This window comes from Chionomys nivalis, chromosome 14, assembly GCF_950005125.1.
Source record: "Chionomys nivalis chromosome 14, mChiNiv1.1, whole genome shotgun sequence".
NCBI classification, from domain to species: Eukaryota; Metazoa; Chordata; class Mammalia; order Rodentia; family Cricetidae; genus Chionomys; species Chionomys nivalis.
This window is the reverse complement of record NC_080099.1, coordinates 33,452,874-33,476,591: the sequence shown is the minus strand read 5'-3', so window position 1 is coordinate 33,476,591 and position 23,718 is coordinate 33,452,874. Positions and strand designations below refer to the sequence as shown.

General features: G+C 40.0%; 1 protein-coding gene across 1 annotated transcript in view; it reads left to right on the top strand.

The window, feature by feature from the left end:
• Hsd17b4 (hydroxysteroid 17-beta dehydrogenase 4) overlaps positions 1-20,958 on the top strand; it is a 65,569-nt gene extending 44,611 nt beyond the window's left edge. Inside the window, exons 18-24 of the mRNA XM_057788611.1 lie at positions 3,137-3,206; positions 6,253-6,359; positions 7,429-7,515; positions 10,522-10,608; positions 11,913-12,051; positions 18,873-19,000; positions 20,539-20,958. Coding sequence (XP_057644594.1) covers positions 3,137-3,206; positions 6,253-6,359; positions 7,429-7,515; positions 10,522-10,608; positions 11,913-12,051; positions 18,873-19,000; positions 20,539-20,628 — 708 coding nt within the window. The 3' untranslated portion in view covers positions 20,629-20,958. The remainder of the gene's footprint in view (positions 1-3,136; positions 3,207-6,252; positions 6,360-7,428; positions 7,516-10,521; positions 10,609-11,912; positions 12,052-18,872; positions 19,001-20,538) is intronic.
• Positions 20,959-23,718: the final 2,760 nt, after the last annotated feature.

Genomic DNA, 23,718 nt, shown 5'->3' with positions numbered 1-23,718 from the left:
GCTGGCAGGAAGAGGTGGGGAAGTCTAGCAGCACAGAGAGGCAGAGGCAGGGTGTGGATCAGGGTATGTGAAGGCCAAAGTCACATTTACATTGGTGGTTAATGGAGGACAATGTGTATGGGCAGATCTTTGCAAAAATGGAAAAATTGTGCCATTAGAGCATAAATTGTGCTGGGTTTTGTATAATGGTAACTTTTTAGTCAGTAAGCAAGCACAGCTGTGCCGTGTTAGCCCTACAAATGCCACTTCTCAGATATTCTGTTTCAATGTCCAGGGCAGCCTGTCTTCACTGGTAGCTGGCTCGGCCATACAAGTAAAACGAGTGTTTCATGAAGAATCAAGGTTTTCTTTCAGTGATGTGAAAAGGCCAAACAGTGACAGCTCTCAACACCAGGCGTTGTAACTGTGGAGGACGAGAAACAAGCTGTGGTTTCACCAGATACAGTCTAGCGCTAACTGCACTGTTAGGATTTCAGCTGTTACTGAGTAGCTCGTACTTTCCATTAAAAGATAATTCCTTATTAGAATCCCTACTGTGCTAAATTGAAAGCAGATATGACCTCAAAGCCAGGTCTTTTTGGTGTCCCTTTTAGATTTAGACAATTCCTTTACAGGGCTGAACACTGAAAATAATCACAAATTCTTCATGGGACTGTCTGGTTTCCTTATATTGACCAGGAAATGCTAATTTTCAGTAAGTAGCACTGAGAGGGATTCTGGTAAACTTTAAAGATAAAAATAACCTTGAGGGACTGAAAGACAATGGTGAAGTATCCTGCAGAGGAAGATAGATGGCATCAGATTCCCCCAGAGCAGGGGAGAAATGGAGCACCATTCTTGAGAAATAAAAGTTTGTATCAACCACCTGTCCTTGTAAAAGAGCATTCCACATGAAGGAGTAAGTTCACCTAACTGGCTGTGACTGAGGAACACTGACAGGCGGGTTGAAATAGCCAAGTGTAAACCCACGACTGGGCTAGACACTGGAAGGGCAGAAGTGACACAGTGTTAGATGCTCCAGGAGAGAAAGTACGCATGATGCACCTACCCCTCATGGGAGTGGTGAAGGGATGCGGAAGGGATGCGGAGAAGCCCTGCTGTTAAGGGCACATGGGAGATGAAAGACTATTAAAAACAAACGCAACTTAGTAATAAGTTAAACTGAGGAAGAAAAAGCAATGGAATAGCAAATGAAGGGGACTGGAGAGCTGGCTCAGGAGTTAAGAGCACTGGCTGCTCTTCCAGAGGACTCTGGTTCAGTTCCCAACACCTACATGGCAGCTCACAACCTTCTGTAACTCCAGTACCAGGGGACCTAGCACTTTCTTCTGGCCTCTCTGAGCACTAGGCATGCATGTGTTACACAGACATACATGTAGGCCAAGCTCCCACACACATAAAAAGAAATAAATCCAAGAAAAAAAAATGAAAATGAGGGCAAGAACTGAAAGGCTAGGTAGAGAGTAGTTGGGGGAAAGACAGGAAGATCCAGCACACTGAGAATGAGAAAGCTGTCAGCAGCAGTGAGAACCACCCTGAGATGCAGTCCTCTAAAGCTACACAATCTGTTCACCTCTGTGCACAGCCTTCATAAGGCTGATGGCTTGGCTTCCAGGATTGCTAATTTGGAGCTGTGGCATCCTTTCTCCATAGCAAAGGATGCTACCTACTTAATGGATGGCTGTAGGGAGTACTGTAGGGAGATGTTTTTGATTTAGAAAGGGTTTTTAGCTTTCTGTGTCTCACAGGACCTCAGATTCCCCCTTGGTGCTTTTCATTCACTAGGCAGCTCTTGGGTGATATTTTTGTCTTTTCTTCTGGAACTTGCATGCAGACATGCACACTTCTCCGGGGTTTGCATCTGCAGCCATGTGCGCTTTTCTGGGGATTGCCTCTGCAGGCACACACACTTGGTCCTCTGTGTAGACAGGGCTCTAATCAAGTGCTAACAAGAGACTTTGTTCACTTACACTGTTGCTAAAGTCTTGTAAAAAGATTTAGAAATTGCTAATGTTCGCTGAGGCAATACCCATGAGTTTTATCTCATTTAATTTCTCCAGTTGTTCTCTGAAAGTGAGTCCTCTTAGCTTGAGGCTTATCTTGGTGGAGAAACTTATTTAGCAATGATAGGAATAGATGTGAATCCAGGTCCCTCTGGAACCAAAGTCCATTATGTAGCTCGTGTCTGACGACTTCCCTTTGTGGGCCTGAGATGTCCTTTTTCTTTGTATACACAGTAGTGGATGGTGCATAGTTTCCTGGTGTTTACTGTTTGTGTACGGCTTTGGAAAAAATTAACCATTTCTTTTCTAACACATAAAAATCTTGTATTTAGAAGAACATAGCTACAGTAAAAAATACTGAGCCACAGAGAAGTGAAATTTTTCTCAAAACCAGACTTGATAAGGAAAAATTGCTGAGGCCGGTCGGACATAGAATGTAAGAAGCTATTGTAAAGATGTATTAAATACCCAGCTGCCTTGTGAATCTTTCCTTCAATTCTGAAGCGCACTCTAGTTTGCAAACTGCACAGTTTAAATACCAGAAAATGACGGCTTTCCCTGCTGTCGCCTTCATTTTCCTGTTATTCTTGCCTCACCTATGTAAGTCAGTAGTGTGACCATCTGAGCTACTGAGTCATACTGGCAAGCTATTGGTTTGTTTTTGTACATGAGCTGATATTCAGGATTTAGTGTGCCAGAAAGATGAAAGTTTGTGAGAAGCTATCTATCTGCCGAGTACTATGTTATAGACTTCAAATTGAAAAAAGCCCATTAAGAAAGTTGGCATAGATTCTGATTGGCTAAGAGATTTTAGCCCTTTACCTATCTTGGTAGGGTTTTCCCTTCTTGAGTTTCCCCTTAGGTGCGGATCGGGGGGAGGGTGTAATTCTTGCTTTCCTTTCTCACTGCTTTATCCCTCACTCTACTGATTACAGTGAAAGGCCTTATTAAAACTTAAAGTTATAGGTAATCTTGTTTTTGTAGAAATTAGTTATCTTTTAGATCACAGTCTAGATTTATGTATTATATATTTATGTATTATATATTTTAATCAATAGTTGGCTGTGCCTCCTGTCCTGCACTTAATGTTTTTTTTTTTCAGAAAACAGTACTGTGGTAATTTTTCTCTGCAGGCTGCTTTGTACCGCCTCAGCGGAGACTGGAATCCCTTACACATTGACCCTAGCTTTGCTAGCATTGCTGGTGAGTTGTAAATTATGTGAGTTACTGAAAAGTTTTAGCTCAGTTAACTAAGAGTACACTTAAAGAAAATGCTGCTTGTGACTGCTAATTTCAATGGCATTTCAAGACAGTTCTCATATTTATTCAAAGGCTATAGAAAGGTATGAAGTGTTCAGGAAATGGAGTGTGGTTTGCTTGAAATTCAGAAGGTGGAGGGAAGCTGCTCTATTGTAGGCCTAGGATAAAGCAACAGGGAAGGAGGTGTGCTGTCATGAGGTGGGCAAGGTCATCTGGGGAGAACAAAAGCTTGAAAGTAGCAGGCACAAACCAGGGACATCTATGGGAACAGGCCTGAGCCGGAGCAGGCCCAAGGCAGCTACTTCAGTAGGAGCAGCCCCAAGCAAGCAGCCTCCATGGGAGCAGACCTAATGACCTCTGGAATTGAATGGCAACACCTGAGAGCTCCAAGTTACCTTCAAGAACACCGAGTGACCTCTGGGTGACTGGAACTGTGGCCCTGACTACACCATGAGAATTAACCCTTTGAGCCTTGGATTCATGGGCACCTGGAAGATTGATTACCAGAGACACAGCTCCAACTACACCAATAAGATGAACAGATTAGTAGACAAGGTAAAAACACATTCAACACCACAAAGAGTAACACGACAGCAATAAAAACTAGTGGCTCTACAACAGCAAGACTTGAACAACCAAATACAGATGAAGCAGAAGAAAATGACCTAAAAAATAACTTTAGGAGAATGTTTGAGGCCCTTAAAGAGGAAATGAAAAATTCCCTCAAAGAAATTGAGGAAAAGGCAAACAAAAAATTGGAAGAAACCAACAAATCCCTTAAAGAAAACCAAGAAAAAGCAATAAAACAGATGAAAGAAACTATTCAAGACATGAAAACTGAAATAAACACAATAAAGAAAACACAAACTAAGGGAATTATAGAAATGGAAATTATGAGAAAATGATAAGGAACCACAAATGCAAGTATAAACAGCAGAATACAAGAGATGGAAGAGAGAATACTAAGTGCTGAACATACAATAGAAGAAATATAATCATTGGTCAAAGAAAACATTAAATCTAACAAAAGCTTAACACAAACTATTCAGGAAATATGGGAAACCTTTAAAAGACCAAACCTAAGAATAATAGGGATAGAAGAAGGATAAGAAGTCCAACTAAACAGCACAGAAAATATATTCAACAAAATCATAGAAGAAAACTTTCCCGGGCTGGAGAGATGGCTCAGTGGTTAAGAGCATTGCCTGCTTTTCCAAAGGTCCTGAGTTCAATTCCCAGCAACCACATGGTGGCTCCTCACAACCATCTGTAATGACGTCTGGTGCCCTCTTCTGGCCTGCAGACATACAGACAGAATATTGTATATATAATAAATAAATAAATATTAAAAAAAAATTGAAAAGAAAAATTTAAAAAAAAAAAAAAAAGAAAACTTTCCCAACCTAAAGAAGGACATGCATATGAAGATACATGAAGCTTACAGAATACCAAATGGAATGGATCCCCAAAAAAGTCCCCTTGCCACATAATAAAACACTAAACATAAGAATAAGGAAAGAATATTAAGGGCTATGATAGAAAAAGGCCAAGTAACATATAAAGGCAGACCTATCAGAATTACACCTGACTTCTCAATGGAAGCAGTGAAAACCAGGACTTGGCCAAGTGTTATGTAGACATTAAGAGACCATGAATGCCAGCCCAGACTACTATACCCAGCAAAACTTTGAATCACCATTGACAGACAAAACAAGATAGTCCATGACAGAACCAGATTTAACTAATACCTAGCCACAAACCCAGTCCTACTCAAAGTACTAGAAGGAAAACTCCAACCCAAGAAGTTGGCTACATCCACAAAAACACAGACAATAGATGATCTCACAGCAGCAAATCCCAAAGAAAGGAAAAACACACACAATAACATCACTAACAATGAAAACTAAAATAACAGGAGCTAGCAATCATTAGTCATTAATATCTCTTAATACAAATGGACACAACTCACCTATAAAAAGACACAGGCTAACAGATTGGATACAAAAACAATCCATCTTTCTGCTGCATACAAGAAATACACCTCAACCTTAAAAACAGATATCACCTCAGAGTAAAGGGTTGGGAAAAAATTTTCCAGTCAAATGGACCTGGTGTACCTATCCTAATATCTAACAAAATAGTCTTCAAACTAAAATCAATCAAAAGAGACAAAGAAGGAGATTTCATGTTAGTCACAGGAAAAATCCATCAAGAGGAAATCTCAATTCTGAACATCTGTGCCCCAAATACAAGGACTCCCTCATATGTAAAAGAAACACTACTAAAGCTTAAATCACACATTAAACCCTAATAATAATAATAATAATAATAATAATAATAATAATAATAGACTTCAACACCCCACTCTCACCACTGGACAGGGCTACCAGATAGGATCCTAAGAGAGACATATATGGACTTAATGTACATGGGAAGTTGAAAAAGACAAGATCTCCTGAGTAAATTTGGTAGCATGGGGACCATGGGAGAGGGTAGAAGGGGAGGGGAGAGAAAGGAAGGGGAATGGAGAAAAATATATAGCTCAATAAAAACAATAAAAAAGAGAGGTTTATAAAATCCCCCACTGTGGTTTGTTTCAAATAAATGAAATGAAAAAGTTTTTTGTGTTTCCAAATTTTTTAAAAAATAGTTTTTGTTATTTATATCTTAATTTTTCCCTAGGAAGTATGAAGTACTGTTTGTAAACCTTTTTTTTTTTTTTTTTTAAGTATACAGTCTCAATCTGTAGCCCTGGCTAGTTTGGAACTTGCTATGTAAGCCAGGCTGGCCTTGAACTTAGAGAGTTTTACCTACCCCCGTCTCTGCAGTGCTGTGATAAAGGTGATGCCCTCTTTCCTGGCGTGTTCTTTTTCTTAGTATATGATATAATTCATTGTAAAATTGCAGTTTAAAGACATTAAAATGCGGAATTAAATATATACTTAGATATGGCATTTTTTGTGTATAACAGTTTTCCAAATTTTCTCAGGTTTTGAGAAACCCATATTACATGGATTATGTACTTTTGGATTTTCTGCAAGGCATGTTCTACAGCAGTTTGCAGATAATGATGTGTCAAGATTCAAGGCGATTAAGGTAGATGTCTCTTGTATAGTTTTTTTTTGGTGGGGAGGAGTGAGTTGAGACAGGATTTTTCTGTGTAGCCCTGACTGTCCTGGAACTCGCTCTGTAGACCAGGCTGGCCTTGACCTCACGCAGCTTCACCTGCTTCTGCCTCTGAGGTGCTGGGGTTAAAGATGTGTACCACCCTGTCCAGCCTCAGCATACAAACTTTTGAAACTCTGCCTTTGCTGTACAGAAGATGTCGGGGCTGAGTTTGGTCTCTCACAACACTGCAGCTCTGACGGGACCTAGTGTTTAGGTTTGTGCTTACAAGCTGAATTCAAGGTTTTACTGTTTACACACTTTGTTATTACAAAAGAAACTTTCTGCCTACAATAGTTTTGTCTAAGTCAAAGATGTGTACCTGAAAGACGCTAGGGCAGTGTCAAACAGCTTTAAAAGTATTTACTAGTTTATTCTCCATGCCAGAGTGGAGACAAATCTGATGCCTGGACCTTAATAACACTCATTATTTTCAGATATTTTATTTAATCACAATTAGTTTTTATAGTTCTGTAATGTGTGTATAAATTTACACAGTAACATAAAAGATCCTGCTCTAAAATGTGCAAATATTCTCTTCTGTGTGCTCACTGAGCCTTCAGCTCCCAGAATAATTAGTACTACACTGAACTCCAGATTGTTTGGTGGCTTCCAGTATCACTACCTAATATATGGTTTTGGTTTTTGATTTGTCATAAGAACATGCTGCCTACTTGTGCTGCCTTTTCTTTTCCTTTTTCCAGTGTTGGGAATTGAATTTAGGACATCAGATAACCTAGCCAAGCACTCACTCCACCAGTGAGCTATGTTCCCAGCCCTGCTTCTTGTTTTGAGAGAAAAGAACTAGTTGATTATGGATGTGCATGATTGTTAGCATCCTTTCGTTATTAATTTCCTACATCTCAGATATCTTCTATGAAGCTTAATGAATTTAAATCTCTACTTTTTCCCTTTTATGTAGACCTTCTCTGAAATTTCCTTCCAAGTAGAAGAGTTTCGTTTAAAAACATTTTTAATGCTTAAACTCTTATTTTAATAGGTTCGTTTTGCCAAGCCAGTGTATCCAGGACAAACTCTTCAAACTGAGATGTGGAAGGAAGGAAACAGAATTCATTTTCAAACCAAGGTATATAATATATCATAGAGTTGGAAGTATGTCCTGTGTGACCTTCACCACACACTGTCATAGAGTTGGAAGTATGTCCTATGTGACCTTCACTACACACTGTCGTAGAGTTGGAAGTATGTCCTGTGTGACCTTCACCACACACTGTCATAGAGTTGGAAGTATGTCCTGTGTGACCTTCACCACACACTGTCACAGGGTTGGAAGTATGTCCTGTGTGACCTTCACCACACACTGTCATTTTGTTCTCTGCTAGCATTTTTGTGGTTAGTAATAGGAGTCTTTGAGAAGAAACTTGAAGTACTCTTAAAGTTAATGCTGTCTTTTAGTTGAAAGATTCCTCATGTATCTTTTAAATTTTTTCCCTCACTCATTAATGAAAGATCTTGCAGCCTGGTTCAAGAGAACCAGAACAGCAGTTTACCTAGTCTAACAGGAAAGTCTAACAGGAAAGGCATTCGAGACAAGTTTTTGCTGTGTTATAGGCATATTTACTTGTGTTCTAGAGAACTGTGAGACTGGAGCCTTTAGTTTTTCCCTGGACAGAAACCATGTATTCTTGAGCACACAAAAAGTATGTAAATTAACATTTTGTATCATAGAGCCTGGGCCTAATTAATAATTGCCAAGCCAATCAAGGTGTCCCTCTGATGATTTAACTAATTTTGAGGGAAACATAGTGATGCTCCAGAGAAGCACTAAGGGGACATTCAACTGTTTCACTATTAACAGTTTCCAAAGCAGTCTTTGTTGTCACAGCTAAGCAGCTAATAGTTTTCTGTCCATCACTCAGTATCACGTAGAACAGGCTGAAGTCTCCAGCAGTGGCAGTAACACTTTTATTTATGGAGATGCTATAAGCACTGTTGTCTTCAATAGCAACTTTCAGTAACAACTCTGCATTGAAATGTAAGAAAGTCTAGGTTCCTAAGAAAACCTTGATGTTGGTAATGACTTGCTGATGGCCCCATAGACAGTGTTTGAGCAGGGTACAAATACGGCTTCACACGGCTCCAAAGCTTCAGTCTCTGGGTTTCTTTTTTGCTGTAGTTTGTTCCCTCAGGAACTGGTAAAGTTATCAGAATTCTGCTGTAGTGTTAATGCCTTCCTGATGCTGATGACACATTCATGCTTTAGGGAAATCATTTGTTTTATTTTGCAAATTTCTACTGTATTAAAGACCCCAGTGTAAGTTTTACCTTACCCTTAGAAACAGTCTCTCTGATTTTTTTTAAAAAAATTAAACAGTCTTATTCTGTAGCCCAGGCTGCCCCATTAGAACTTTCAAAGGCTGGCGTTGTACACATGCACTACCAAGCCCAGCTCAGGTAGTACCTTAGACTCTATCGTTCACTCCCACTGACACAGCACACACCCTGGCTTTCTCAGAAACCTTATTTCTCTTAAAACCTTTGCCTCCTGTTCTTCGGCTCTCTTGTTTTCTTTTTGTATTGCATAAAATGGTGGTGGAGTCAGAGTTCTGGAGATCGAACCCAGGGTGTTGCCCGTGTTCAGCAAATACTATATAACCCCAGCCCTAGAGTCCAGAATCTTCCTTGAAAATAACATGCACAAATGAGCTGGGAATGTAGCTCAGTGACAGAGCATTTATCTCCTGTGCACTAGGCCCTGGGTTCAATCGCTAGAACCATGAAGAAAGCAAAAAAGACACAAACACAAAATAGTATGAACTCAGATGTAAGGACCATGGCACCATATGAAATGTTATAGGTTTTGATTTTCACACAGTACTAGCATGAACAATACATGGCCACTTTCTGTGAACTTAAAGAGCTGAGAAATAACCTAAATGCAAAGCGTTCTTCCATTTTAAATGGCTCTAAATATGGTTTTTCTTTTCAGAGTATTTTCTCCTTCCCTAGTAATTACAGGGACGTAGAAGACTCCTACTGTGACTCCCTTCTTTTCAGTGTATTTTTAGAAACATTTAAAACAAGTGTTTCAGAACTCTATGCTCATGTGCTTACAAAAAAGCAATTTGCTAAAGTATTTTTTGGTTTTTCATTAATCGTGTCTGTGTTTTTCACTGGCTGGCGTTGAACTTGAAGTTCTCTTGCTTCAGCCCTTTGGGTGCTAACATTACATGCCTGGCTTGTGTTGTTCTTATGGAAGAATAGTCACCCGAATGATTTGAAATATAGAATGAGGAAGGAGAGTTTCTTTAATGGCAAGTGTAAAAGGTTATTGGGATATTTATTTTATGCTATGTATACATCTGACTTAAAATAGGACCCAGAGTTATGACTTTGCAAACAATTGTCTGTTCCTAGTCAGTTTTAACCTATATTAACAGAACACATTTGCTCTACATGGGGGTATTATGGCACACCTTCTACTCTTTCCAACAGTTGATTGCTCACTCTCGCTCCCCTCAAAATACACTTGGACTTGGGAAAAGAAAATCTCCAAAATACCAGCACTCAGGCTCTATCCTCGATCATTAAATTAGCATTCCAGTTGGAAAAATACTTGGTTTTATTGTTTTTAAATTATGTGTACGTGCATGAGAGTGCAGGTGCTCCCAGAAGTCAGAGGGGTCAGCTCTCTGGGAGCTTGAGTTGTAGATGGTTGTGAGCTGCCTGATGTGAGTGCTGGGAACCAAACTGTTCTGGGGACTGAACTGGGGCCCTCAGGAAGAGTAAGGAAGAGACAGTGCTCTTAGCCACTGAGCCATCGCTCCAGCTCCTTTGATTTCTATTTTGGAAGATGAGACCTGATCATAGTGTTTTTCATTTTCTTTTTTCCTTTAAAAGTCATCAATTGATCCTCTATCCAGGCTTAGTAACATTTGTATTAATTCAGAAAATCTTTGTGTTTATTATTTTATTATTTACATTATTGACCTTTTGTCTTATTTGGCTTTCTATTTTTTTTTTTTTTTCAAAGAAAAGTCTGAGGTTTCCTTAAAATGACTGTAGCATTTCATGATGGACATGCAAACTGTCAGCGTGAACTTTGTTTCTTTCCTACCCCACTTCTCTTCAGGTTCAAGAGACTGGAGACATTGTCATTTCAAATGCGTATGTGGATCTTGTGCCCTCATCTGGAGTCTCAGCTCAGGCACCGTTTAAGGTAGTCTGCGAAGTCTGGCGCCCAGTCACTTCCCTGTGCGAGCCTTAGTTAATTCCACTTCGGGATTTTCAGGCCACTTCCTTAAGCTATGAGAAGCCTCTTGAAGAAATGACATAATTTAAAACTGATTGGAATGAAAAATATTTTGATAACTTAGGCTTTGAAAAATCTTTGCAGAATATTGGGATACTTTAGGAGAAAATAGTCTGCTTTAAGAATGTCTAGCTCAGTTTTAATGAGAAACTTTGAAAAGTATTTGGAGAATAAAAGGTGAAAAGTTAAGTAACCTATTCTTTTTTCTTGATTTAAAGGCTTGTATGAAGATATGAAGACAATATCTATCTTATCATATTATTTTAGTAATACTAAGGCTTTTGATAAAATATTTGTATTTTGTATCTAAAATATTAACTTAATAATGTTGAAATTTTCACAAACATTATCTTTTTCCTTCATAAACCATGTTATTATATAACAAACAAAAATTAACATTTTATGAGATAATCTAAGCTTAAAGCCTATGACGTCTTACAGCCAGAAATAACTAAACGCTTCATAGAATTTACTACTATTTTAGAAACAAAAACTGAAGACCATGGGACTTGATTATTTGAGAACTTAATTAGACCTAGGTACACAGCTTCCTCTTTTTTTTTCTTCCTTAATTTGTGTGGGGTGTAGTTGGGTGGACTCACCTTGCAGGCACGTGCAGAGGTTGTTATCAGATGTCCTCCTCAATTACTTCTCCCCCTTGATTCTTAGACAAGGTCCCTGGCTGGACCCTGAGCTTACCATTTTAGCTAGCCTGGCTTCCCAGCTAGCCTCTGGACCAGTGCTGGGGTTAGGCTGTGCGTTACCACACCCAGCTTTTGACACAGCTGCTTGGGATTCAAATCATGACCTCATGGTTTTACAGGAGGCACTTTACCTAAGACACTAAAATATTATTTTAAAATTATGGTAAAATAGAATTTTCTTGGTGCATGGTGGTGGCTCATGTCTTTAATCCCAACACCTGGGAAGCAGAGGCAAGTGGATCTCTGTGAATTGAAGGTCTACAGAGCTAGTTCCAGAATAGCTATGGCTGTTACACAGAGAAACCCTGTTTAAAAAAAAGAAAAAGAATTTTTCTGGTAGGGCAAACAATTCTGGGTTGTATAATACAAAGAAAGTGTGAAATAAGCCTAGTGTGAAGAAAATAGTTTAGCTGTGTTATCTATGACCTGGAAAAAAAATCACTCTTATTGTATGTATTTGTAATCATTTCTTTGTGAACTTTTCAAATATGATTTGCTATTTGTCAGGGTGAGGAGCTTCAGAGTGCTCTCGTGTTTGGGGAAATTAGTCGCCGCCTTAAGGACATTGGACGTGAGGTGGTAAAGAAAGTAAATGCTGTATTTGAGTGGCATATCACAAAAGGTGGAAATATTGCAGCCAAATGGAGTAAGTAAGATTTCTGATTTTATATTATTCTAAGGTAACTTTTAATGGAGGTAAAGTATATTTTATAATTGATAATAGTCCCTTTGAAAGCATTTAAATCTAACCTACATAGGTTTTTCGTTGTTGTTGTTTTCCATGAGAGCTAATAGGTCTCAGGACATTCAAGGCATGTATTTTTTCTCTTACATCACAAATGTTATTTGGCAATTTCATGCACATATATAGTGTGTTCTAATTACTCTGATCCACCCCAGCCTGTTAATCTCTCCTTCTTTCTGTCAACTCCTCATCTACATTCGTGTCTTTGTTTTGTGACCCACTGACTGACTTTAACCAGCACTATCTATGTGAGCATGGGTGTGGAACTATCCATTCCAGGGGTGCACTCCTTAGTGGCTGGTAACTGAAGACGTGACTATGAGTCCCCCATCTTCTAGCATCCATCAGTAGCCAGTAGTTCCCCAGGGAGGGCTAGGACCCCATAAGAATCCGCCATCTATTACTGACTGTTGATTAGCCCAGTCTTACGTAAATCCAGTGCGTGTGAGCACAGCTGCTGTGAGCTCCTGATTCTAGTGTAGTGTCTGCAGTCAGTACTCTTGCATTCCACATCCCTCATTTCAGCCAGCCAGTGATTGACAATCAATGCATGAGGCCATGTGATAGTTATCTCTGGAAGAAAGGAAAATTGTAAGATTTAAAGAGTGAAGCCTGTCTCCAGATCTTTTGCATGTGCTGTGTGGTCTTATCTTTATTCTAGGCTGTAGGATTGTAGGAGAAAGTGGGCTTATTGGTGAATACTCCCTGGCACCTTTTGCTTGCTCCTTGTTTTTGTCCTGGCAGCCCAAGGACACAATATTTTCTCTGGTCTAGCAGCTTTTTTCTACTAAATCTCCATAGTAACCTGGAAAAGCAGCCTACGGGGTAATTTTTAGAAAAGGAGTTTTCCCATTCAGGTTCTGTGGCATGGATGCCCCCCACCCATAAATTTCTAAAGGACTTTTAAGGTTCATTTCTAACTCAGGAAATAAGATTCCCATGTAGTTTAGGTTGCTATGAGCCTCTGAACGGGACTGGAGAGATGGCCTAGTAGTCAAGAGCACTTGTTGCTCTTCCTCTTCCAGTGGACCCAGGTTCAATTCCCAGAACCCACATGGCAGCTAACAGTTGTTTGTAACTCCAGTTCCAGAGATCTGATGCCCTCCTCTGGTATCTGGGTGCTAGCGTCAGAGTTCAGCAGAGTATGCAGAGCTATTATTGTCTCAGGACTTCTGAGCTGGCGGTACAGGTTAGCAGAATGCGCAGAGTTGCGATTTCTTGCTGTCTTTTTTTTTTCCCTTCCATTTTTCTCTTTGGTGGAAATCACCTTTCCTTTTATGGGGAAAGTACATTAGAAGCTGAGTTCTAGAACCCAGGCTTAGTGAAGATGCTGGTGAGAGAGGGTGAGTGCTGCAGGAACCGGAAAAGGCTAAACACATGAGTCTCAAAGGTGGCCATATAGACTCTAGGAGTTCATACTAAAGATAAGTGATTGACCTAGGCCAGTAGGCCAGCAATATGATGTAAGTGGTTAATAACAGCTAAGATTTCATTTGGGAGATAATATGCTTATTGGGAAGTTACCTTTTGGTAACTCAGAAAGTTTTTCCCTGTTATATTTCCATTAGAAATAAGTGAAACAATTGGAGTCTTGTTCATTGTTGCCCGCCATCAGTTCTTCGTAGCTCTTGTCTGTTTTCTCATGTCTCCAGGTACTTACCTAGCAAAGAAAGCAGCAACAGGGCTTTCGACCTCCTCTGAGAAGGCTCATCTGTGCTCAGATGGACTCTGTCCTCTTGATTTCATTCCCAGCTGTGAAACTATTTGAGGTTCTTGTTTTCCTTCCAGTCTTTGTGTAACTGAGGCAAATCACAGTATTTGGTTGCAGTGAAAATCTCTTTTGGCCTGTTGGTATGGTAGAAGGCATCCCTTGTGGCAGTCCTGTGTTTCACTAGAGAGTAGATATTTAAAGGCTACCTTAGGGAATATCTTGCCTCTACTTTTTTCCCCCAACAAGAAGTTTTTAAGATGTTTTGCCAAATGCTGAAGTACTGAGAATTGTGTGTTTTATATTGTTGGTAAGTAGTCCGGCTGTGCCCATATCATGGTATACCAGAAACAGGATACAGGGACTAGAAATGAGTATATAGGCTAGGTGTGCTACCGTGTGCTATCCTTGTCCTTGAGCAAATGTAGGCACTGATGGTTCACATTCCTCCCCAAGTGTCAATAAAGAAGTCTGTGAGTCCCTGTGGAACAGACTCTTGCTTGTCCTGATTGTACCCTGTTGTACTTTGGCTGTTCCTAGTTACACGCCTCTTTTCTTTTGACCTTGGGCTTAACTCTGAGAAAGGACCGCAGTTCCTCCTGTTGGCAGCTCCTGTCAGGGCTATAGCGCATGTCAGTATGCACAGGTGCAGGTTGGTAAGTCCTAACAGCCATGTGGGACTCAGTTCAGAGAGATGAGATCACTGTCCTTTTAGAGGAGCAAAAAATGGATGCTTGTTTTCTGTTCAGTAGGTTTCCTGTATAGATGATGCTCTTTCATTTTCTTTGGTGGCGAAATGTACCATTGAAATGTTTTACTAGCAATGGTCATATATATATTTTTTAATTCCTAAAACCATTCAAAAATTGTCTAGTAAGCTATTTGGTCCTAATCTGGTGTTCTGTTAACAGTAAATGTCAGAGGAATGAAAGGTGGCAGAATAAGCGGCTTAGGTCTGGGGATGCCTGCTGTGCAGGAGGCCTCGGGTTCCATTTCCAGCACCACACAACAAAGAAAGAGCGAGCAGGAGGCTTCAGGTAGCCTGCAGAATCCTTTGTGCCTGAAAAGTTAAGCAGTTACTCTGATTTGAAATTTGGAAGCCGAAAGATTTGGAGGTGGAAAACTTTTTCCTCTTACAACTTACTGCTAACAAAGTCTGACCCAGAGTAACTGGTATTACTGTCTTTATTTGCTTCACCAGTGTCAGAGTGGAGAAGTAACATCCTTGTTTATACAGTGTTACACCTCTGGGGGCAGGGCTTTTCTAGTTCAGAGTCACTAAAATCAAAACAATTCTGAATTCAGAACATATCCAGGCTGATTACAGACCTGCATGTGTGCATGAGGAACATGGGTGACAGAGCCTGGAAAGATGAGTTTAGCGTCAGGATGGAGAAATTGGTCATTCAGTGAAGAGTTTAGGATTTATGTGCCATGGCCCCTACTGGGTTGGAAACGAACGGGTATGAAAAGACTAGAAGAAAGGCAGACCTAAGTTAGAGTCAGGATAGTAATGGAGAGGAGAGGACAGATGGGAAACTACTGAACTCCCCTGAGCACTCTTTATGTCCGAATATCAGAAGAAATGAAGACATCTGGGGTAACACTGAGGTTTTAAACTTGTGCTCTTGAGAATGGCGACTCATTTCTGGAATGGCAAGATGGGGAAGGAAAAGCAGTTTGTAGCGAGAAAATGAACCGTGGTGGCAGAACTGTGGTCAGTCAAGTTTGGGCTAGATTGTGGCTGTGTGCCTGCCGCTCGTGGGTAGGTGACAGCTGCAAGCGGAGGGTGGAAAGCGCAGTCAGAGCGCGTCAGCTTTGCCACCTTGATGATGCGATGCGAGAGTGGAGGATTGTCTGTCACTCCTGTTCACAGAGAATCCTACTTACAAATTTCCATTGTATAGTTTATTGTAATGCTAAGTGCATGGTACATGTTTCCAAGTCATTTGTTTGCTGCTTGAATCTTTAGTTATAGGGTACATTCAAACTATTGAAACTGTATACAAGTACTTATTACATCCTAAATATACAATGTTGCTTGCTAAACAGAATGTGTTCTACATTCCTTAGAGTCATAGATTTAGGCAAATGACTTGAGCTGGTTTATTTTTCTCCAGTATCATACCTGTATTCTTTTATATTACATGAACCAATGTGTAAAAATTTCATCTAGATACCAAGATGTTACAGGTACAATGAATTTTTGTTTGAATATTGTTTGGTGAAGTGAATTAGTTGAGTTTTAATGATGTAATTAAGTATCCGAAGCTGACTGCATATCTGGACTGCAGTCGGGCGTCTCCGGTGCAGTGTGACAGTGACCGGATGGCGGTGCTCTCTGAATGTGTTTATCCATTTTGGAAACTTGTCCCTATGTGGAAGAAGTGTGGAGACTGGAGAATCCAAACCTTCTTGATCAGAATCTATGAGCTGTGGCTTGGAATTCATCTTCTGAAGTCAAATCGGATTATCCTTTAAGATTTTTCAGCTAAAACATAATTTTTTTTATCTTTTGAGGCAAGATCTTGCTTTATAGCCCAGGCTGGCCTCAAACCAGAAACTCTCCTGCCTTAACTTCATAAGTGGTTAGAGTATAGGCATGTGCCAGCTCACTAGGCCTAACACTAAAATTTAAAGATGCCAGTTCCAGATTTTGGGTTGAGATTCAGAAGTGTCTTGTGAATTTCCAGAAAACAGATTGTCTTTGGAAAGGATCTGCTATCAAATCATCAGCGAGGATTTTCCCAACAGTGAGCTTCCTAGTGCAGCTCCTTACTCCGCACCCACAGAACCTCGTGCTTCAGAGGCTGACAGTCCTCTTGGCATGCAGCGTGCCCTAACATCGCTTACAAAGTTTTTTGTTAACAATAAATTCTGTCATAGAGATAAAACTGCAAAGATTATAATGAGAAGTAACAGTTATCTTTCATCTGCTACTTCAAATTGTTCAAATTTTATCCCATTTTGTAAAAGTGTATGTACGTAAGATAACTTGGAGACTTGGTATTGTAAGGGTGTAAGGCTACTCTATTGTTTCAAGAGCAAAGGCATTCTCTGGCCACAGAGTGGTTTTCAATGTCAGGAAGTTAACATTTATACACTGTTCTTATCTGCTCTACCACCTTATTAATGTTTCACCGTTTGTCCCAATAGGTTGTTTAAAGCAAAGGAATAATAACAGTAGTAGTAGCGAGAGTAGAAATGGAGAGAGAGGGGATGAATGCTCCCTTCTGGCCTGCTCACACTCCGAGCTGTTGTTAAGTTCCGACTGCTGGAACCCAGATACATTGTCTGTCTTATTTATCACCTTGATGTTTTGGAAAAGTTATTTTGAAGAATATTCTTTAGTTTGATTTATTTGATATTATTCATGATCAGGTTTGTGAATTTTGGACAGAAGAGTAGCAAAGTTTTATGTCTTTGCTGTCTCTCTTTTTCTTCTTCTAAAAATCTTATATTTTAGTAGGGAGTGATGGCTGCTTTCTGTAATCCTAGCATTTAGGAGGCAGAGGTAGGAGGATAAGCCATGAGTTTGAGGACAGCCTTGCTGTTCCTCTTTGGTGGGCATAAAGAACCTTTCTCTGCCTTTTCGCTCGCTCACCACCTCCTGAATGCTCTCTCTTCACAGAGTGGATGGGATTAGGTGACAAGATGGGTTTGTGCCCACCAAGGCCTTTCTGTCCAAGACCTAGGAGACAGAAGCAGTGCATTGTCTTCTTCTGTCGCCCCTTTTTGTGGTTTTACCTCCCCCCTGCCCTGTAGAGACAGTAATTCTAGCTGAAGTTGTTCTGAACTCTTCCAGAGACTTAATGATCATAAATCTGAACTGTAATCTCTCAAACACAGTGAGCACAGTGAACTCTGCCATTGGGTGGAAGTGCAGTTTCCTTACCCTATAGAAGACCAGTAACCTACAGACATCTGGATTCTAAATGACCCCGGTGATGCTTCTCCCACACACACCAAAACCCCCGTGCATTTGACTGTTTGGCTCCTTCACCCCACATGTCTTTGTTCTTGCTAAGCACTGTCTTTTCTTGTATCCGTGTAGCCATGAGCTTCTCACAGTTCCAAGTCTCATGTCTGCAAACGGTGAGTGGTTTAGTTTGAGGGAAAGAGGAACAGAACAACCACGGATTGTTGTTGCTCAGTATAGTTACTCCTTTACTCTGGTATTAATGTGTGCAAAGTAAAGTGTTATCACTGAGCACAATGTACACTACCGCCCCAGTGGGGCTTGGACAGAGGTGTGCAGCATCAAAACCAGAGATGGTAAGTCTATTGGTTGGCAGAGGTTTGCTTTCCTTTAAACTTTTCCATACCCTCTCGTTTCTGTCCCCTTCTGTTGCCTTTTTTTCTTGTTGTTGTTGGTTTTGTTTTGTTTTTTCGAGACAGGGTTTCTCTGTGTATCTTTGGTGCCTGTCCTGGAACTAGCTCTTATAGACCAGGCGGCCTTGAACTCACAGAGATCTGCCTGCTTCTGACTTCTGAATGCTGAGATTAAAGGCGTGTGCCACCATGCCCAGCTCAAGAAGCTATTTGCCTGTAGTTGATTCCTGCTGGGAAAGGAAGGTCAGTTTTCTCCAGTGTCTATGTCACTGGGTACCTTCTTTGCTGACTGCCCTTTAAAGGCCTTAGGTACACCCCAGCAAATTCACTTGTTAGAAACTTGTTCTACATTCAGTTCCCATTTATATGAGTATTTCTAAATATAAAATGCCTCATTAAGAAAAAGCTATGTACTGAGCCAACTATTACAAAGTACTTTAGAAAAAGTAGATTTTCAAGCTCTACCTCATGGTGCACACTGCAGGAGAATTGCTGTGAGCTCTAGGCCAGTCTGTCAACATCCACAACAAAAATTTTCTCTACATGACAGAAAGCACATGTTCTAGAAGTAGAACAAGTACAGAACACATGAATAACTCAGGAGCCGTGATAGCTCCCATTTAGTTCACTTTTGTGCCATATTTTGGAGAAAATGTAACACATTGTTTTCTTGTTTTCCCAGCCATGGACCTGAAGAATGGCTCTGGAGAAGTGTACCAAGGCCCTGCAAAGGGCTCAGCTGACACCACCATCATAATTTCTGATGAGGATTTCATGGAGGTGGTCCTGGGCAAGCTTGACCCTCAGAAGGTAATGTTCTGAAGGTTTTTATTAATTAAGTTTATACTTAAATTCTCATCAACAACTCAGATTTTAAAAATTACTATTTCAGTTAGTAGCTTTGAAATATTTTTTGGGGGGCTGTAAGTCCAATTTATCATTTAGTACAAACAATATAAAACCCAAACTAGGCATTTTAAATCTATAGTTTGAGGTATAAAACTTGTATGTGATACAAGTTGAATAATATCTGAGTTGTTTCAACTTTCAGCTAGTGGATTTTGGGATATTTATACAGATTTTACTAATCTAAAAATTTGGAATCGGAAATACTCCAAAATTAAACAAACAAACGACCTCCCAAAACACATTGATTTGCTTTTCTCAGGAAGTTTTGCTTTAGTGACAGTCAGCCAATATAAAGTATTAATAACTCATGGAAAACCTAGAAATAGAATATTTATAATAGTCACTGAAGTTAAAGCATCCCGGGGCATTGGAAATCGTCAGTAAGACAGGAGGCCTCTGTGACTATTGTTAATATTATTCTGAAAACGTTATCTGTTTCAAATACAAAATTGAAGTAGCCCATGCAGTAATTTACATAGAGGAGAAAAATTAGTTATTTTCAGTTTTAGTTGTCTGTACAACTAATGGGCTCAGACAATTATTTGAATGTACAAGTATTAAGAAATGACTTCACATAGCAGCAAAACTCATGCGATGAAAGAATTGAAGAAAACCTGTTTAAAAGCTATATATTTATATGCTATTTTAAAATACTTGTTTATAAGTAATCCTCAAATTTTGAAATCAGGAATACATGCAGGATATAAATGAGATATTCTGTAAATAGGAAGAAAGCTTGGAAAACAAACAGCTCAATAACACAGGTAATGACTTTAGTAAAAGCCCCCAACTAGATCAAGCATAAAAAAGAATATTAGTTTGAAGATATGTCTTTAAAAATTTCACATTCAGACAAAAATAATAATAAAGAATTAAGAGATTTGGTATGTATGGGACACCATGAAAATATCAGACTTCTCCATCATAATACTTAGAAGTTAAGGTTAGGACATAGAAACTATTTAGTGCAAGTGTGGTTGAAAACTTCCCCAATGTTGAGAAAGACATGAACGTAATGATACATGATTCAGAGTTTCCAAATGAATGTGATCAGAAAAATCAGTCACTGTGATCTAGTCAGACTGTCAAACTACAGGATAAAGGAGGATTCTTTAAACCCGAGAACATGCCCAATCACATGTAAGTCCTTAATGGCCCCATTAGACTTAACAGCCTTCTGAGCAGAAACACTGCAGGGCGGGAGTGTGGAAGGATGCATTTCAAGGCCTGAAAAGAGATAACTGCCCACCAAGGTTACAAGGAAAGCTCTGCTCAGAATGGGAGAAGTAAAGATCTTCAGAGTAAGCAACAGTGAAGGAGATGGAAGACAGGGGTACCACACCAGCAGTCAGTGGAAAGGACATGACATGAGGACTGTATTCTTGGAAAAGGAGTAAGTGCAAGGGTAACAGTCGGTATCTTTCCCTGTCCCTTTGCAGGCCTTCTTCAGTGGCAAACTGAAGGCCAAAGGGAACATCTTGCTGAGTCAGAAGCTCCAGATGATTCTTAAAGACTATGCCAAGCTCTGAAGGGCTCACTGTGCTGTCAACAAAAATGGGATAGTTACATACTCCGCCCAATTATGCTCCAATATTCTGTGACGTGATCAACAGTAACATGCAGCAGAAACCGCTTAACATTTTCAGATTTCAGATGACTTTCAGATTTTCATTTTCTACTAATTTTTCATATATTATTTTTACAAGAAGCTGTAATCTAGCTAGCAAGTAATTATTCTGTCCTTAGATCTGTATCTTAATAAAAAATTTTCAACCAAGTCTGATTTCTTTAGAATTTGTAATAGCAATAATATGTTGAAAGGAAAATTGAATGAATAAAAGCCACCTAATGCTCATCTCCCACTTCTTTTCTCTTCATTCATATCCCGTATTTCATGGATTTCCCAGAATGGACTCATTTTCCGCTGTTAGAATAGTTCTGTGCTTAAGAACAAAGTCTTTGTGCTATCAAATAATTCTTTGATCCCCTCTGCTTGAAACTTGATATCACCAAAGATGAGACATTTTGCTTCATCAGTAGCCTGAAATCATAAAGATAGTCTCTAGCAAGTGTGCTCACGTAGCTGTTTCCCCCCATTTCCCTCAGATGCAGTGCATCTGCTTTTGCTGGTCTGTCTGCAGAGGAACCAGGGGCGTGTGGATAGTAAGGCTGGGGTGGAGGTCATCAGTTTTGTTGCACTCGGAATTCCCATTCTTTGCTGACTCTTTGAGAATCAGCCTTTGTGATGGAGATTTCATGGGGGTACTCTTAAGTTCTGTATCTAGCAGCAGTGGGCTAGGGGTAAAGGATGCTACACAGCCTCGGATTTTCTTGGTAGGCTTCTCTGAATTTGGGATATCCCTTAAGAAATATCCTGAGGCAACTAATAATTGATTAGCCTCGAAGAGGGGTGTGACCTTGGGCCAAACAGCGAAGGAATTCTTGGAGTATGCTTACAGGTAAGGAAATGGGCCCCTCAGACTTGACCCTAAAGTGCAGAGTCATCTACTATCTGCCAATTTAATTTTAATAAAGCAATGGTAGTTTATAATGTTGGTCTTTATTATACCAAATTCCTGCTCATGATGAGCTTGGGGAAGCTCAGTGGTGCCCTAGTAGAAGAAGCTTGTCAAGTTAGATGTTCCAGTTCACTAATGAACGTGTTGATTATTAGGTGCTTGATACTTGTCTCAAGTAAGTTGTATTTTGGTTATCTTATCTACCTTTCTGAAGCATGTTATTGGTCTCATGTTTCATAGCAGTTTGGGATTATTTATTTTTTATTTTTTTATTTTTTTTTTGGTTTTTTGAGACAGCGTTTCTCTGTGGCTTTGGAGCCTGTCCTGGAACTAGCTCTGTAGACCAGGATGGTCTCGAACTCACAGAGATTCACCTGCCTCTGCCTCCCAAGTGCTGGGATTAAAGGCGTGCACCACTACTGCCCGGCATATTTTATTTTTTTTAAAGAAAACAAGCTATCCTTTTTCATTTTACATATCAATCCCAGTTCCCACTCCCGCCTTTCCTCCCATTCCCAGCTTCTAACCCTCCCACCTCCCAACCACTCCTCAGAGAGGGTAAGGCACATTGCTTTGGGGAAGGTCCAAGACCTTCCCTTTTATATCTAGGCTGAGCAACGTATCCATCTAAAGAGAATAGATTCCCAAAAAGCCAGTACTAACTGGTAATAAATCCTGGTGCTGTCGCTAGTATCCTGGCAGTTTGCCCCAGCCATACAAGCAGTTTGGTGCTGTGGGAACTCCTTTGGCCAATGGCCTTTGAGATGCTGGACCGCTTTGGGCATGGTCTTGGGTACTATAAAAGCAGATGTAGAAGATGCACTCTCTTGTCTGCTGTATTCAGTTCCCGTTCCCTGCTCATATAGAGGATGGTTGATCTGTGAGTCTACCCTAAATAAAGAATGCTTTATTATACTCCATTCTGAGCTAGTGTGGGACTACTTTATTGAAATCCCCTTCATCTGATGCTCAATTGGGCAGTGTAACAGGATGGAGCAGGTACTTTGCCCACATGGCTTGAAAGCCCTCTGCAGCTGAGATATGTCTTTGGCATGCAGCTGCCAATATTTTGGCTGGTACAGTGACTTGGTTACTCCCCATGGCCCGCCATGTGGTGACTTGACAATTTCCCGTGGTTCGCCCACCCATGCAGCTTTCTGGTTTCTGTTCCTGGATCGTAAACTCTGGGTTCCCTGATAGTCTGACCAACAAAAAACCTTCTCTGTGTACTAAATCGAATTGGTGGGGAAATGTTAATCTAAGTAGTCTATTGCTGTAACAAATCATATCCCCACAAATTCATTGCTATATTAGCTATGTATGGCTTTAATTTTCTTCTCTGTCTTTCTGGCCCTATATATTCAATCCAAGATCTCACTCTGTTTTACCTAATATAATGATCCAATCCTTAAAAGCTGGATGTTTACCTACTGAAGAGGCCAATTTGAATGCCAAACTTTCTGCTGCAGTTATTCATACACCTGCACCTGTGTGTACAAGATTTTCAATGATGTCAGTTATTTGTATTTTTAATTTTGGTCTTTGTTCATTTATAGAAGTTTGCCAAACTATGTGCTTTACCATTTCTCCTAAATTTTTTGTTCTCTTTTCTATAGCTGTTCTATCATCCAAAGCAGTATGTCTTTTTTACAAGAGTCACTCTGTTCTTTAATTGCTCTGGGAAGAAGTTTCTTTCATGATGACAGGAAACGACTGAACCGAATTTGGCATGTGGGTCTGCAAGAAGCCCCTCAAGGTATTTCCTGACAGCAAAGGGTTACCTTGACTGTCCCTTGTTGATCCACATTCATTAGTCCAGTGTCTGCCCTTGCCATATCTTCTGCATAATCCAGAAGGAAGGAGCATTCTGTTTGTATCATGCTTAGAAAAAAAAAAAAACATTGTTTCTAGGAATGCCCTGTTTACAATCCCTTTTTAGGTGACCTTGTTTACTGCAATTGAAATTACTTGATATTTTGATTTTTATTCAAACCTCTGGAAATTACTTCTATCTAAGCATCATCTTGGTCATGAGATTCAATATTGATTGTATCTCAGATCCATTCCTCTAAGGGTGCTGATCTTGCCTTTAATGACCTA